General features: G+C 48.8%; 1 protein-coding gene and 1 long non-coding RNA gene across 2 annotated transcripts in view; one reads left to right on the forward strand and one right to left on the reverse strand.

Moving 5' to 3' along the window:
- The first annotated feature begins 2115 nt into the window (after positions 1–2115).
- LOC140428214 (lysosome membrane protein 2-like) overlaps positions 2116–16170 on the forward strand; it is a 108460-nt gene continuing 94405 nt past the window's right edge. Inside the window, exons 1-2 of the mRNA XM_072514423.1 lie at positions 2116–2421; positions 13100–13257. Of these exons, the coding sequence (XP_072370524.1) occupies positions 2131–2421; positions 13100–13257 (449 nt within the window). The 5' untranslated portion in view covers positions 2116–2130. The remainder of the gene's footprint in view (positions 2422–13099; positions 13258–16170) is intronic.
- On the reverse strand, positions 2183–12931 carry LOC140428215 (uncharacterized). The gene is made up of 2 exons (XR_011948734.1): positions 12862–12931; positions 2183–2833 (listed from the first exon to the last, which is right to left on the reverse strand). It is a non-coding gene; the product is annotated as an uncharacterized lncRNA (long non-coding RNA).

A 16170-nucleotide genomic window follows, 5' to 3' on the forward strand; every position in this document is an offset into this window, starting at 1 on the left:
TTTACTGAGAATGACACATCATTGGGAGATGGTATTTACTAAGAGTGACACTTCATTAGGGGATGGTATTTACTGAGAGTGACACTGCATTGGGGATGGTATTGACTGAGAGTGACACTTCATTGGGAGATGGTATTTACTGAGAATGACACTTCATTAGGGGATGGTATTTACTGAGAGTGACACTTCATTAGGAGATGGTATTTACTGAGAATGACACCTCATTAGGAGATGGTATTTACTCAGAATGACACTTCATTAGGGGATGGTATTTACTGAGAATGACACTTCATTAGGAGATGGCATTTACTGAGAGTGATACTTCATTAGGAGATGGTATTTACTGAGAGTGACACATCATTAGGAGATGGTATTTACTGAGAATGACACATCATTGGGAGATGGTATTTACTAAGAGTGACACTTCATTAGGGGATGGTATTTACTGAGAGTGACACTGCATTGGGGATGGTATTGACTGAGAGTGACACTTCATTGGGAGATGGTATTTACTGAGAATGACACTTCATTAGGGGATGGTATTTACTGAGAGTGACACTTCATTAGGAGATGGTATTTACTGAGAGTGACACTTCATTGGGAGATGGTATTTACTGAGAGTGACACTTCATTGGGAGATGGTATTTACTGAGAATGACACTTCATTGGGGAAGGTATTTACTGAGAGTGACACTTCATTGGGGATGGTATTTACTGAGAATGACACTTCATTAGGAGATGGTGTTTTCTGAGAGTGACACTTCATTAGGAAATGGTGTTTACTGAGAGTGACACTTCATGAGGAGATGGTATTTACTGAGAGTGACACTTCATTGGGGATAGTATTTACTGAGAGTGACACTTCATTGGGGATGGTATTTACTGAGAATGACACTTCTTTAGGAGATGGTGTTTTCTGAGAGTGACACTTCATGAGGAGATGGTATTTACTGAGAGTGACACTTCATTGGGGATGGTATTTACTGAGAATGACACTTCATTAGGAGATGGTGTTTTCTGAGAGTGACACTTCATTGGGGATGGTATTTACTGAGAGTGACACTTCATTAGGAGATGATATTTACTGAGAATGACACTTCATTAGGAGATGGTATTTACTGAGAGTGACACTTCATTAGGAGATGGTATTTACTGAGAATTACACTTCATTAGGAGATGGTGTTTCCTGAGAATGATACTTCATTAGGAGATGGTGTTTACTGAGAATGACACTTCAGTAGGGATGGTATTGACTGAGAGTGACACTTCATTAGTAGATGGTGTTTACTGAGAGTGACACTTCATTAGGAGATTGTGTTTACTGAGAATGACACTTCATTAGGAGATGGTGTTTACTGAGAGTGACACCTCTTTAGGAGATGGTGTTTACTGAGAGTGACACTTCATTAGTAGATGGTGTTTACTGAGAGTGACACTTCATTCGGAGATGGTGTTTACTGAGAATGACACTTCATTGGGGATGGTATTGACTGAGAATGACACTTCATTAGGGATGGTATTGACTGAGAATGACACTGCATTGGGGATGGTATTGACTGGGAATGACACTGCATTGGGGATGGTATTGACTGGGAATGACACTGCATTGGGGATGGTATTGACCGGGAATGACACTTCATTAGGGGATGGTATTTACAGAGAGTGCCCCCCCCCCCCCTCCCTGGTTTGGAATTATTTTCTTCTCTTCTTTGGCCTTTGTGCCTAATTGTGAGTAAGAAGTTAATGTTTATGACTTCAATTATCAGTCGCTTGAAATGCAAATATTGCAGTCTATAATTGAATTTTTTTTCTCTCTCTCTCTTTCTCGCTCTCTCTCACTCTTTGGGTGTAATTTGTGGTACGACTGTTGCCTGGCAAAATTACCGTTCCCCTTGTAACACACGTCTCTTTCGACAGCATGCTGGGACTCCAAGATACTGTCTACAATATTCCCCTGAAATATTTTCCCTGTTTGGATCAGTCTTTGGATTGAAATGTGATTTACGTTATATCATTATTGAGAGCACAAACTGAAAGCTGAAAACAAGCTGTCACTCTCTAAATGGTTCGGTATTTGGAGAGTTTGTCCTGCTTTTGTGATTGGCTGCAGTGTGACCTTCCTAAGTCGGCATGTCATGGACCTTTGGTCAGGCTCGGAACATTGAGGCAGGAAACAAATTCAGACATTCCAGTGGCAAACTTTATTACTCCGACTCCACAATCAAATATTGTCAGCAGAGATATCTCACTGGGTTCCTTTTCAATTGTGTTTTTTGTTATTTTCACATTGGAACAGTTATGGTTCGCCTAAGAAACAAAACTGCCCTGGTTGGCGGGTTCGCCCTATGTTGCTTCATCATCTTTCTGATACTGATCGTTAACGATGTTTTTAAGAATATAGTGGAAGACCAGATCAAAAAGGTAAGAATGAGCAACTGCTACCCAAATCCACACTGCACAGCAGCCTTTTCATATATCATTTATAATTAAGGTGTTTGGTAGATTTATGAAAAGACAATTTACATGACGTGGTATAAAATTGACAAAACATTTAACATCAATGGTTCCAGCGAGAGAGTCCGTTAATTTAACTTTGATCTCTTTCCATTCATTAAGCAAATGACAACACAAATGGGTCATGCCATGTAAACTATGTAGAGAGGGCCGGAAGTGAGGTGGGAGAATGAAGAAATAATATGATGAAACCCTATGTGATCTTCTTCCAGCATTGCCTGCCACTCCTGTATGACGATGTCCTCGCAGTGGGGGCAAGCTCTTGAAGATGGTGGTGGCATCTCCTGACTCTATCTGCTGTCTCATAAACCACTTCATCCTGTAAGAAAGAAGGCAGTGTGCTGTGAACTGCTCTGAGAATGTGGCCATTGCAGAATAGTTCAGGAGTTGTTTCGTATTTAATCGTATGTCCCCAGTCACAAGTCATAACAAAGGATCAAGGGCAGCACCACGGTGGCAGAGTGGTTAGCACTGCTGCCTCACAGCACTGAGGATCCGGGTTCGATCCTCGGGTCACTGTCCATGTGGAGTTTGCACATTCTCCCCGTGTCTGCGTGGGTCTCACCCCCACAATCCAAAGATGTGCAGGGTAGGTGAATTGGCCAAGCTAAACTGCTCCTTAAAAAATGTAAAAATGTAAAAGGATCAAGAGGCAAATGGAATGCTGGCCTTTATTGCAAGGAAGATGGAATATATCCAAGGATATGTGTCCTATCGAAAGGACAGGCAGATGGGCAGAGGGGCGGATTGCATTGTTAGTAAGAAATTGAATTAAACCGATAGCAAGAAACAATATAAGATCAGAAAGTTTTGAATCTGTGTGCGTAAAGTTGAGGAGTCACAAAGGAAAAAAGACCCTGATGGGAGTTATGTACATGCCCCCCCCCCCCCGCAGTAGTCAGGATGTGGGGCAGAAAATAAATCAGGAGTTAGAAAAAGCATATATTATAATAATCATGGGGACTTCAATATGCAGGTGGACTGGGAAATCAGGTTGGTAGTGGATCCCAAGAAAAGGAATTTGTGGAATGTCTAAGAGATTTTCTTTAGCAGCTGCTTGAGACAGAGCCTACTGGGGAACAGGCAATTCTGGATTTGGTGATGTGTAATGAGGCAGATTTGATTAGGGAACTTAAGCTGAGGGAACGCTTAGAGGGCAGTGGCCACAATATGATAGAATTCACCCTGCAGTTTGAGAGGAAGAAGGTGGAATCGGATGTAAGTACAAAGACATGAGGGAGGAGCTGGCCAGAGTTGATTGGAAGGGGACTCTTAGCAGGGAAGACAGTGGAACAGCAATGGCAGTTTTTTGGGGGTTATTTGGGAGGCACAACAGAAATTCATCCCGAGGAGGAGAGGACGAGGCATCCATGGCTGACAAGCATAAAAACAAAAGACAAAGCATACAAGGTGGTGAGAATTATTGGGAAGCCAGTGGATTGCCTTTAAAAGCAAACAGAGGACAACTAAAAAAATAATCAGGGGAAGAAGATGAAATATGAGTGTAAGATAGCTAGTAATATAAAAGAAGATTGCAAGAAGTTTTTTTGATATATAAAAGGAGAGAAGCAAGAATGGACATTGGATCACTGGAAAATGAGGCTGGAGAAGTAGTAATAGGAAACAAAGAAATGAGGGAGGAACTTCACAGTGGAAGACACCAGTGGGATACCAGAGCTCCAGGAGAATCAGGGGGCAGAGATGAGTGTAATGGCCATCACTACGGAGAAGGTTCTGGGGAAACTGAAAGGTCTGAAAAGGCGGATAAATCATCCGGACCAGATGGACTACACCCCAGGGATCAGAAAGCTGAGGAGATTGTGGAGGCATTGGTGGTGATCTTTCAGGAATCACTAGAGTCAGGAAGGGTCCCAGAGGACTGGAAAATGGCTAATGTAACACCCCTGTTTAAGAAGTGAGGGAGGCAGAAGATGGGAAATTAAAGAATGGCTCGTCTGACTTTGGTTGTTAATAAGATTTTAGAGAGTGTTTTTAAGGATGAGATTGTGGAGTACTTAGAGTTACATGGTAAAACAGGGTTAAGTTAGCATGGCTTTATTAAGGGGAGGTCATGTCTGACAAATCTGTTAGAGTTCTTTGAGGAGGTAACAAGGAAATTAGACAATGGAAAGCCAGTGAATGTGATTTATTTGGATTTCCAGAAGGCCTTTAACAAGGTGCCGTACAGGCGGCTGCTAAATAAATTAAGGGCACATGGTGTTTGGGGCAAGGCACTGGCATGGATAAAGAATTGGCTGACTGGTAGAAGGCAGAGAGTGTGGATAAAGGGTCTTTGTCAAGATGTCTACCGGTGACTCGTGGTGTTCCGCAGGGGTCAGTGTTGGGACAACTATTCATTAATGGTCTGGAAGAAGGAACTGAGGGCACTGTTGCTATGTTTGCAGATGATACAAAGATATTATCATAGAATTTACAGTGCAGAAGGAGGCCATTCGGCCCATCGAGTCTGCACCGGCTAGAAGTGGGGGGGGGGGGGGGGGGGGCTGCAGAAGGACTTGGACAGGCTAGGAGAGTGGGCAAAGAAGTGGCAGATGGAATACAATGTGGAAAAGTGTGGAGGTTAAGCACTTTGGCAGGAGACATAGAGGCATGGACTATTTTCTAAATGGGGAGATGCTTAGGAAATCAAAAGCACAAAGGGACTTGGGAGTCCTTGTTCAAGATTCTCTTCAGGTTAACATGCAGGTTCAGTTGGCAGTTAGGAAAACAAATGTAATGTTAGCATTCATGTTGAGAGGGCTAGAACACAAAACCAGGGATGTACTTCTGAGGCTGTATAAGGCTCTGGTGAGACCCCATTTGGAGTATTGTGAGCCGTTTTGGGCCCCATATCTAAGGAAGGATGTGCTGGACCTGAAGACGGTCCAGAAGAGGTTCACAAGAATGACCGCTGGAACGAAGGGCTTGTCATATGAGGAGCGGCTGAGGACTCTGGGTCTGTACTCGTTGGAGTTTAGAAGGATGAAGGGGGATCTCATTGAAACTTGTAGAATACTGAGAGGCCTGGACAAAGTGGACAAGGAGAGGATGTTTCCACTAGTAGGAGAAACTAGAACCCAAGGGCACAGCCTCAGATTGAAGGGACGATCCTTTAAAACAGAGATGGGGAGGAATTTCTTCAGCCAGAAGGTTGCGAATCTGTGGAACTCTTTGCCGCAGAAGGCAGTGGAGGCCAAATCACTCAGTGTCTTTAAGACAGAGAAATGGTAGGTTCTTGATTAATAAAGGGATCAAGGGTTATGTGGCAAAGGCAGGAGAACGGGGATGAGAAAATATCAGCTATGATTGAATGGTGGAGCAGATCCAATGGGCCTAATGGCATAATTCTGCTCCGATATCTTATGGTCTTATGTTCTTTATTCAAAAAGGGAAGGAGACAGGAAACTACAGACTAGTTGGCTTAGCATCTGTCACAGAGAAAATGTTAGAAGCTATTATTATAAACGTTATAGCAGAGCATTTGGAAAAATTCAAGGTAATCAGACAGAGCCAACATGGGCCAGAATCACTTGGGTGGGAATAACTGCAAGTATTTCCCAGCATGGACTTCGCGGTGGGCCAAGGGGGCAAATCCTTAAGGAAGTTGCCCCCAAAATCCATCTTAGGGCCACAATCCCCCCCCCCCACCCCCACCCCCAACAGTGCCAGACCTGCCCACCCCACCTCCACCAGAACCCCCACCACACACCAAAACCCTAAATAATAATAATCATTATTGTCACAAGCGGGCTTGCATTAACACTGCAATGAAGTCACTTTGAAAAGTCCCTAGTCACATATTCCGGCACCTGTTCGGGTACATGGAGGGAGAATTAAGAATGTCCAAGCTACCTAACAAGCATGTTTTTCGGGACTTGTGGGAGGAAACTGGAGCACCCGCACAAACGGTGCCCAAGACGGGAATCGAACCCAGGTCCCTGGCGCAGTGAAGCAACAATGCTAACCACTGTGCAACTGTGCCACCCATAAAGTGACCCCCACAGGACTCCCAGAAAAGAGACCTCTGTCGGGCAGCCCCCCAGAAAGGAGAAACCCGTCAGGTAGCCCCACAGAAAAGAGATATCTGTCTGGAAGCTAGAGAACAGTCCAGACAGAGCAGTGAGAAAATGATACTGTTGCAACACTCACCTGGGCAATACATATGCTGGCTCAGACACAGGAAGCACAACATGTCAATTCATGGAAACAGAACGCAATCAGCTGTGTTTAAACTCCTCAGATCCGTGACCTGTAAGCCAATCATTCATTTCCCTTATTAAGCTGTGACTGACAGCTCCCCCACACACACAGCTGTCAGCCTTGCTTTATTTATCTTCCTTCACGGTTGAGTAACTCTGAAGTGCTCTATACACAATGTTGAGAAACTTCAACCACTTCAAAGAGAGTTAAGTGCTGTTAATTTCCAATTGAGTACTTCAAAATCACTCAAGGGTGAAGGGGGTGATTGGAATGCACTTAACTCGCCCATTGTGATGAACATTGTACTTAGAGGAGGAGAGGCAGGCGACCCTGTAACGCTGGGTGGGAGGAGACTGCCACCTGCCAGGCCTGGGCGCAGGTGGCAGATGGCGTGTGCGGTATGGAGCCCCCCATCAAGACTGAACAGCAGTCAGAAAGAACCTGCGCAACCCCCTCAGGGCGACCAGGGTGAGTAGGCAGCGCTGCGCCCCTGGCACCTACCCCTGTCCCACACACCCACAACCCCACCCTCCCACCCGGAGGATGAGTGGACTCCAACTAACAATAGTGTGTGCACTCTCCACCTTGCACCACATGCCAGCACTCATGCCGATGCCATGGACGGGTGATCTGGCCATGGAGGCCACCAACTACCCACCCCTGTGCTGCATGAATCGAACTGCCTAACACTGTGTGCTTTCTGTCTCCACCACTGCATCCCCCACTCCAAAGTGCGACCCAACCATGCGTCATGTCTTGCGTCTTGCAGGATCACCTGGCGACGTGGTGGTCCCTTCTGGTGCGCTCCGTCCCCAGCCCCAAGCAGATAGCAGCGAGGAAGAGGAAGCGGACAATGATGTGAGCCCTCGAACTGCAGCCTGCGACACCCAACAGCACCAGTCCGGGACGACACTGACTTCCCATCACAGCTGTATCCAACACCCTCCGCCATCCCAGAGACACTCACCTCGCACTTTAGCGAAGAGCATCCTGGGGCAATATCTGATGCGTGCCACACACATGCTGTGGCACATCAGGTGGAGGAAGGAACCTTAGGAGGGCAGCCCAGCCCCAGGGACTAGCTGCTGTCCGAACGGGTTTCGGGCCTCTGGAAAGGGTGGCTTCATCGATTGGGGAGGTGCAGTCACAGAGCCAGGGACCAAATGAGGGGGGTGTCAGCAACCATCCAGTGCCTGCAGGTGCAATTGGAGGAGTCCAACCACCTACAGGGGAAGGAGGCAGTGCCAACACTATGTGCCACCCAGGCTGACACTGCGCAGGTGGAGTCCACAGTGGAGGCCTTAGGAGCGAAGGTATCAGCCATGGGTCAGGGTGTCCAAGGCCTGGGACACTCTGTGCTTGCGGTGGCCAAGGCCCAGGACAGGGCTGCCATCATTCAGGCAGCCCTGTACCAGGGCCACCTGGACATTGCAGCCGCACTCCAGAGCTTCTACCAGAGGGAGATGGCACAGTCACTGGGTGATGTGGCATAGCCCCACAGAGGGAGGTGGTCCACTCCCTGTGCTCATGGCCGTGAGCTTTGAGACTCCGGACGAGATGGAAGAGGCCTCCAGGACTGGCAGTGCTGGGTAGTGGAGGATCCTCAGGGGTTAGCTCCGCTCACACCCGCATCCCAAGGAGTAGCCCAGGGGCCATCGGGGACGCCAAGGGAGGAGGAGATGATGGGTCCCGTGCCAGTGACTCCAACGGAGGTGGTGCCGGATCACCGCAGTGCCTCGGACACCCCCCCTCCCTCCTGTCACTGGCACATTTGATGGGCAGCGGGCAGAACAGGACAGCACAACACCACCTGGGGCACCTGAACAGCAGCCGGGCCCATCCAGGCCGGGTCACTCCAGAAGACAGCCGACAAACGGACCCAGGTCACAGGGTGGGAATCACAGCAGGCCGCCTCTACTCCTGATGTACCGTCTGGGGATTCACCTAGACATAGTGTTAGGACCCGTAAGGCCAGAAAGGTAGACACCAGCTAAGTTGGCATGGGTGCAGCCACAGTGTAGCGATAGGGGCTAGGGCACAAATCTCTACAAATATATTCTCCGTTTCACAATAAACATTTGTTCACAATGTTTCGACCAACCTTGGTGCTCTGCCAGACGGGCTTGAGGGCTGGGCTGGGATGGCTGTAGAGGGAGCACTGGGGGGGTGGGGGGGAGATGGGCAGATGTTGGTGGTGCATTTGGGCCAGGGACCCCAGTTCAGCCATGCTCACCGCTTTGGTGCCCCATGCCCATCCCTCCCCCCGTTACTCCCCCTCTGCCCCTGCCGCCCCGCACTCCGCCACCCCAGGTGTTCGATGGAACCGTGTGAGGGAATGGCCAGCTCACATGCAGGGACCACCCAGGTGGACGGTGGAAAGTGCTACTGTGGGCTGGAGGCAGACATTGTCAAACGATCCGGAGCACCAGAGCTCATCGCAGGGCGGGACACCATCATTCTCTATTCCATAGACCAGACCCGCTGTTACTGCCAACCTAGGCCCCACACCCCATTGTGAAGCAGGTAGGATTCACAGAGGAGGTTGCAAAGGGGGGGTGGGTGGGGGGGCAATGGGCCAGGGAGTATGGTCATGGGAGTGGGTGATTGGCCAACGGAGGAGTTGTGGGAATGGATGGGATGTTTTTGCCGCTGGCCAGGCCCCCTAGTCTGTGGACCTGCAGGCCCAGGTGCACACTTGCCTGTGCCTGCCCGGGCCCCATGTCCTGCGCATCCTCGCCCTCCCCCGCATCTTCTTCGTCAGATGAGGCCTGGCATTCATCCTCCTCCTCCAGAACATTGCACCTCTGCTGTACAATGTTGTGGAGGATGCAGCAGGCACCTGAGCCATATCTTCAGAATGCCAAAGCACCGCTCGATAATGCCCCTGGTTGCGTCATGGGCTTTGTGTAGCGGGTCTCCGCATCGATCTGTGACCTCCAGATAGGCGTGAACCGCAGCGGATAACCCCTGTTCCCAAAAGCCCAGCCCTCACCCCGGGGTGCACCTCGAAGATGTCAGGAACTGCGAGTGTGCCAAGATGAAGGCGTCGTGCACACTGCCCGGGTATCGGATACAGACGTGTATGATGCGCATCGCATGGTCGCACGTTCATCGAGTGGAACCGCTTTCGGTTTGTGAAGATCAGCCTATCATGGGCTGGTGCTCATAAGGAGACATAGGTCCCTGGGGCATCCCGGCGATGGTGGTGAACCTTGTGGGCTAGGCCCACATTGAATTTGATATATTGTGCCGAGCAGGCATACAGGGCTTCCGTTACAGTGTGGATGCACCTGTGCACCGAGGTCTGTGAGATCTCGGACAGGTCCCCACTTGGTGCCTGCAAGGATCCAGTGGAGTAAATTCAGGGTGATCATCACCTTGACGGCCACCGGGCTATCCTCCCCCATTCCCCCCGCAGTGCCAGGTGCGCCATGGTCTGGCAGATATGTCGCGCTGTCTCCCTGCTCATTCGGAGTCTTCGACGGCATGCCCGGTCCGGCAGGTCCTCGAATGACAGACGCTGCTCGTCCACATGAGGCCTGATGCGGTTCCTCCTTCCCACCTCCTCCTCAGCCTGTAAGGCGGTCGGCTCCCCATCCTCACTGGCTGCCTCCTGTGCCTCTGGGGCAGGCTCCGTCGCTGCAGATTCCTCCTCGAGAGCTGCAGTTCGTACTGACTCAGTGCATCCCCCAGGGCTGCGGCAGCCAGGGGCAGCACGGTGGCTTTGTGGATAGCACAATTGCTTCACAGCTCCAGGGTCCCAGGTTCGATTCCGGCTTGGGTCACTGTCTGTGCGGAGTCTGCACATCCTTCCCGTGTGTGCGTGGGTTTCCTCCGGGTGCTCCGGTTTCCTCCCACAGTCCAAAGATGTGCAGGTTAGGTGGATTGGCCATGCTAAATTGCCCTTAGTGTCCAAAATTGCCCTTAGTGTTGGGTGGGGTTACTGGGTTATGGGGATGGGGTGGAGATGTTGACCTTGGGTAAGGTGCTCTTTCCAAGAGCCGGTGCAGACTCGATGGGCCGAATGGCCTCCTTCTGCACTGTAAATTCTATGATAATCTATGATAATGAAGGTCACCATTCCTTGTTGGATTCTGATAGCCATTGTCTGCAGGGGGTGAAAGGCAGACATGTTAGCATGGTGCGAACCTCTGTGCCCAACTAAGTCCACCGGGCTGCAGACCCTGCCCCCCATGTCTCCACCCTTCCTCCCCCATCCGTAAACCCACACCCGGACATTCCCCCTGGAGCCTGCCCTCCGCATCCCTAGCTCCATCAGTGCCTGACACCCTGGGGGCCTCTGGTCCCAGCAACCATCCTTGCTGCCAGGTTACCGTTGGCTAACGCTACCCATGCCAGTGGAAGGCTCCACGTCCCCCATCTGGCACCTTTCCCTAGGGGCCACAGTGGCCCTTGGGTGGGCCTAGTGATGCCCGCCAGTGGGTGGAGGCCGGTTGGGGGTGTGTGAAGTTGGTAGGATGAGGGGTGTTGGTGTGTGTGGGTGGAGGGTAGTGGGTGGAGTGCGGGGATGGGGGGTGGGGCATCCATATGGCTGGTCTCACTCTGCATAGCCATGGGCTATGGAGGGCAGTCAATAGGGTGTGCTGCAAGATGGTTGCCTCGCTGGCTGTGGCAATGGTGGTCCGTGCCTGGGTGCCGCAGTCCCGGTGGGGTGGGACTGTGGGAAAAACCGGAGCACCCGGAGGAAACCCACGCAAATATGGGGAGGAAGTGCAAACTCTACACAGACAGTCATCCGAGGCTGGAATTGAACCCAGGTCCCTGGAGCTGTGAGGCATCAGTGCTAACTGTAATGATATGTATATTAACTGGGATGTAAAGAGTTAACAAGTTAATGATAATTCTTCTTACCACTAGTGGGAACCACAGAACAGTCATATATATATCATGTGACTTGGGGATTCTGGGAGTTAAGAGTTTGGAGTTAGAAGGAGTTAGAAAAGTGTCACTAACCACTGTGCCACCATGTCGCCCTGTCGCGGCACCGGAGCCTGGCATTCTGTCAGGCGCCCAGCACCATCCATGATTTTCACCTGACGCACGATTCTCCGCCCAATGGTTTTTCCCGATTCTGGTATCGGCCAATAGAAAATCCTGCCCATCGTCTCCCAAACAGAGAATCTCACCCCACATATGGAGTACTGTGTGCAGTATTGGTTCCCTTATTTAAGAAAGGATGTAGATGTAGACCTGGAATGGGTGGGTTGTCTTATGAGGAAAAGTTGAACAGGCTGGGCTTGTATCCGCTGGGGTTTAGAAGAGTAAAAGGTGACTTGATTGAAACATATAAGAACCTGAGGGGCTCTTGACAGTGTGGATGTTGAGAGGATGGATGATGATGTTCGTCTTGTGGGAGAATCTAGTACTTGAACATCACTCATCCATAATCAACCATTTAAGACGGAAATGAGGATAATTTTTCTCTCTCAAAGGGCCATGAGTCTCAGGAACTCTCTTCCTCAAAAGGCAGAGGGAGCAGAATCTTTGAATATTTTTAAGGCAGAGCCAGATAGATTCTTGACTAACAAGGGGGTGAAAGGTTATCAGGGGTTAGGCAGGAATGTGAGGTTGAGATTACAACCAGATCAGTCATGATCTTATTGAATGGCAGAGTAGGTTCAAGGGGCCAAATGCTGCTCCAAATTCAAGTGTTCATAGAATTTACAGTGCAGAAGGAGGCCATTCGGCCCATCGAGTCTGCACCAGCTCTTTGAAAGAGCACCCTACCCAAGCCCAAACCTATCCCCATAACCCAGTAACCCCACCCAACACGAAGGGCAATTTATCATGGCCAATCCACCTAACCTGCACATCTTTGGACTGTAGGACGAAACCGGAGCACCCAGAGGAAACCCACGTACACACGGGGGGAACGTGCAGACTCCCCACAGACAGTGACCCAAGCCAGGAATCAAACCTGGGACCCTGGAGGTGTGAAGCAATTGTGCTAACCACCATGCTGCCCAGAATGAGAGCTGGATAACTTGGTTGAAAGCAAGCCTCCCCCTGAGAGCAAAGCTTCCTTGACGCCATTTACTACAAACACACACTCTGCTGAGGAAAATTTCCTGCTTAGTGTAGATCACTAATATTCAATCAGTATTTGTCTCAATCTCAAAGACTCACCCCAGACAGGACCAGAACCGACAACCCCTGGCTCCGAAGGCCAGTGCTTTATCCATTAGGCCACTGGGGCTGTAGAGGAAAAGCAAGAGATCGTATTCATAAGGGACTGTGCATTTGTTTCTGCGAAAGTCCATTTTTTAATCAGATTATTGTGTTAACTTTAGGCTGGAAAGGAATAACTCATTACACTGATCATCATATAAATGTTATTGTAAACTTTCTGAACTGATCTCTACAGCACACTAAGCTGAAGTTGAATGGCGAGGCATTTAAGAACTGGAAGGAGCCACCTGTCCCTACTTACCTGCAATTCTACTTCTTCCATGTGGAAAACCAATTGCAAATATTACAGGGTGAGCAAGCCATCGTGAAACAACTTGGGCCGTACACATACAAGTAAGAGCCAGAGTTACTGCTGCGAGATCTCCAATCACATTTCATGTAAAGATAAATACAAGTACAAGTTTCAATGTACTCTAATAATTAAGCTTACAATGCAATAGCAAGTTCTTAATGGCTGAGGGAATTTATGAGAACGGTTCCACAGAGTGAGGGATTTTAGGTACGAGGTTAGCTTAGAGAAATTGGGGTTCTTCTCCATGGATCAAACGAGATTGAGGGGTGTGGTAGTCACCACTGTTTGTATAATACGTATATGAGAGGTAATACGGTAAGGCTCCTGCACTACAGGTACGGGGGTAGATTCCTGCCTGCTGGCTCCGCCCAGTAGGCAGAGTATAAATGTGTGTGCTCACCGAGCTGCAGCCATTTCGGTAGCAGCTGCAGGAGGCAACACATCTCTGCTTAATAAAGCCTCGATTACTCTCTACTCTTGTCTTGTAATTGATCGTGCATCAAGGGGAGATTTTGTTTTCTTTATTCATTCACAGGGTGTAGTCGGCACTGGCTGGACCAGCATTTTTTGCCCATCGGTGGCACAGTGGTTAGCACCACTGCCTCACAGCGCCAGGGACCTGGGTTCAATTCCGGCCTCAGGTGACTGTCTCTGTTGAGTTTGCACGTTCTCCCCGTGGCTGTGTGGGTTTCCTTCGGGTGCTCCGCTTTCCTCCCAAAGTCCAAAGATGTGCAGGTTAGGTGGCTTGGCCACAATAAATTGCCCTTAGTGTCCAAAACTATGTAAGTTAAGTAGGATTATGGGGATAGGGTGGCGGAATGGGTCTAGGTAGGGTACTCTTTCAGAGAGTGCAGGCTCGATGGGCTGAATGGCCTCTTTCCACACTGTAGGGTTTCTATGATCCCTAATTACTCTTGCGAAGGTGGTGGTGAGCTGCCTTCTTAAACCGCTGCAGTCCACATGGTGTAGGTACACCCACAGTGCTGTTAGGGAGGGAGTACCAGGATTTTGACCTATCGACAGAGGTAGAAGTGTTGAAAACGATGACAGATTGAGATAAGTTACACAAAGAAAAGCTGTTCCAATTAGCTGATGGAACAAGGATTAGAGGACAGGGATTTATGGTTTGGGGCAACAGATACAGGGGGTATGTGAAGAAGAACATTTTTATGTAGCGAGTGATAATAACCTGGAACTCATTACCCTTGAGTGCACGGGAAGTGAAGACAATTAATTATTTCAAAAATAAATTGGATGGGAACATGAGTGAAATAAACTTGCAGGGTGAAAGGGATGGTGCAGGTCAATGGGACTGACTGGACTATTGTACAGAGGGCAGACATGGACTCAGCACAGCAACTGACAACGGCTGAAGCAGGGACTTGCTGACTGACTCTCAGTCCTCCCAGTTCTCAGGCTCCTCTGGTGTGCAGCTCTCGTAGTTTACCAGCTGCCCTACCTGTTCTTGCAGTGGGTGACCACTCCTTGTGTAGACGTTCACCAGATGCTAGTTGTGGGGTCAACCTGTGTAATGAGCCTCTTTTAAATCCTTGTCTGTTCCTGGTTTCCTTTTAATGCCTGTCCTGCTGGCTGTTTTTAAAACTACAGACTATTGGTTTTGAACTGAACCGCATCCCACCCCCATTGCAAGCTGCTATTTGAACAAACCAAAGCTTACCCCTTGGTGCAGTGTGCTCTGTGGCAGAGCCCGTGTTGTCATTTTGAAGGACAATTTGCTAGCAGCCAATCCCCTCTTCTGCAATTCTGGGACATTTTAAGTTTTTGATTGGTATTGGTAGTACCTTTAGGAAGAATCTGGAACAGAAGGCAATCTCCATTTTAGTTCAGTTAAGTGAAAACCAACAATTCATGGAATCATAGAATTTACAGTGCAGAAGGAGGCCATTCAGCCCATTGAGACTGCACCAGCCCTTGGAAAGAGCACCCTCCTTAAGTCCACACCTCCACCCTATCCCCATAACCCAGTAACCCCATCTAACCTTTTTGGACACTAAGGGCAATTTAGCATGGCCAATCCACCGGAGCACCCGAAGGAAACTCACGCAGACATGGGGAGAATATGCAAACTCCACACAGACAGTGACCCAAGCCGGGATTCGAACCTGGGACTGTGAAGCAATAGTGCTAACCACTGTGCTACCGTGCCACCTAGGAAGCAGGAGCTGATGTAAACACTCTCTCTGACAAGCCTACAAAGGTTTAACTCCTGATTTAAATGCTGTAGCAGTCTACCCAGCGAGGCCTGTGAGGTTTAACCTCTGATCAAAAAGCTGCTGGCAGACTCCAGCAATGTCTGCAAAAGTTCTGTTTCGAAGGCTGGGGAAGGCACAGTGCTAATAGCTCTCCCCTGAGATCTCTATACATCTGGAAGAAAGGACCTTTTACTTTCTCTTCACTTATAGTTAATCTTGATCTGCAGAAGGAGCAGACAAGCATTCCAGAGGCAGAATGAATAGAACCCCTTCTTTTAAATTCTCAGGTAGAGAATTTTAACATAGTCTCAGTGGGACTGAGGTCAGTCAAGTAAAAGTGACTCCCTGGAGGAAATTCTGCGAGTTCTATTTGGAGACAAACCTTAAAAGATCCAAACCGATGATTTCATGATCGCTGACTACAAATACTACCACCTCCGCAGCAAAGATTAATCTCAGCCCTTTATGTCCCTGTTATTTTTTGTATCCTTCCTTTGTGCCCCTGTGTGTCTGTCTTGTGTGTGTCCGGGGGTAGGGGGGGGGGGGGGGGTGGGGGGGCGTTGGATGGGTTTTGGGAATAGTTAGATTAGTAGACCATTGTTTTATTATTTCCATTACATGTTTATCTCTGTTCTTGTTCTAAATAGACAGTTTCTAATGCTTTACTTACAAATATGGTGCCTGTAAATTATTGGGGATGTTGAGGGTCAGTGTATTAGGAAAACATACACATTATTGGTT

The sequence above is a fragment of the Scyliorhinus torazame genome, chromosome 8 (assembly GCF_047496885.1).
Source record: "Scyliorhinus torazame isolate Kashiwa2021f chromosome 8, sScyTor2.1, whole genome shotgun sequence".
In the NCBI taxonomy this organism is placed as follows: Eukaryota; Metazoa; Chordata; class Chondrichthyes; order Carcharhiniformes; family Scyliorhinidae; genus Scyliorhinus; species Scyliorhinus torazame.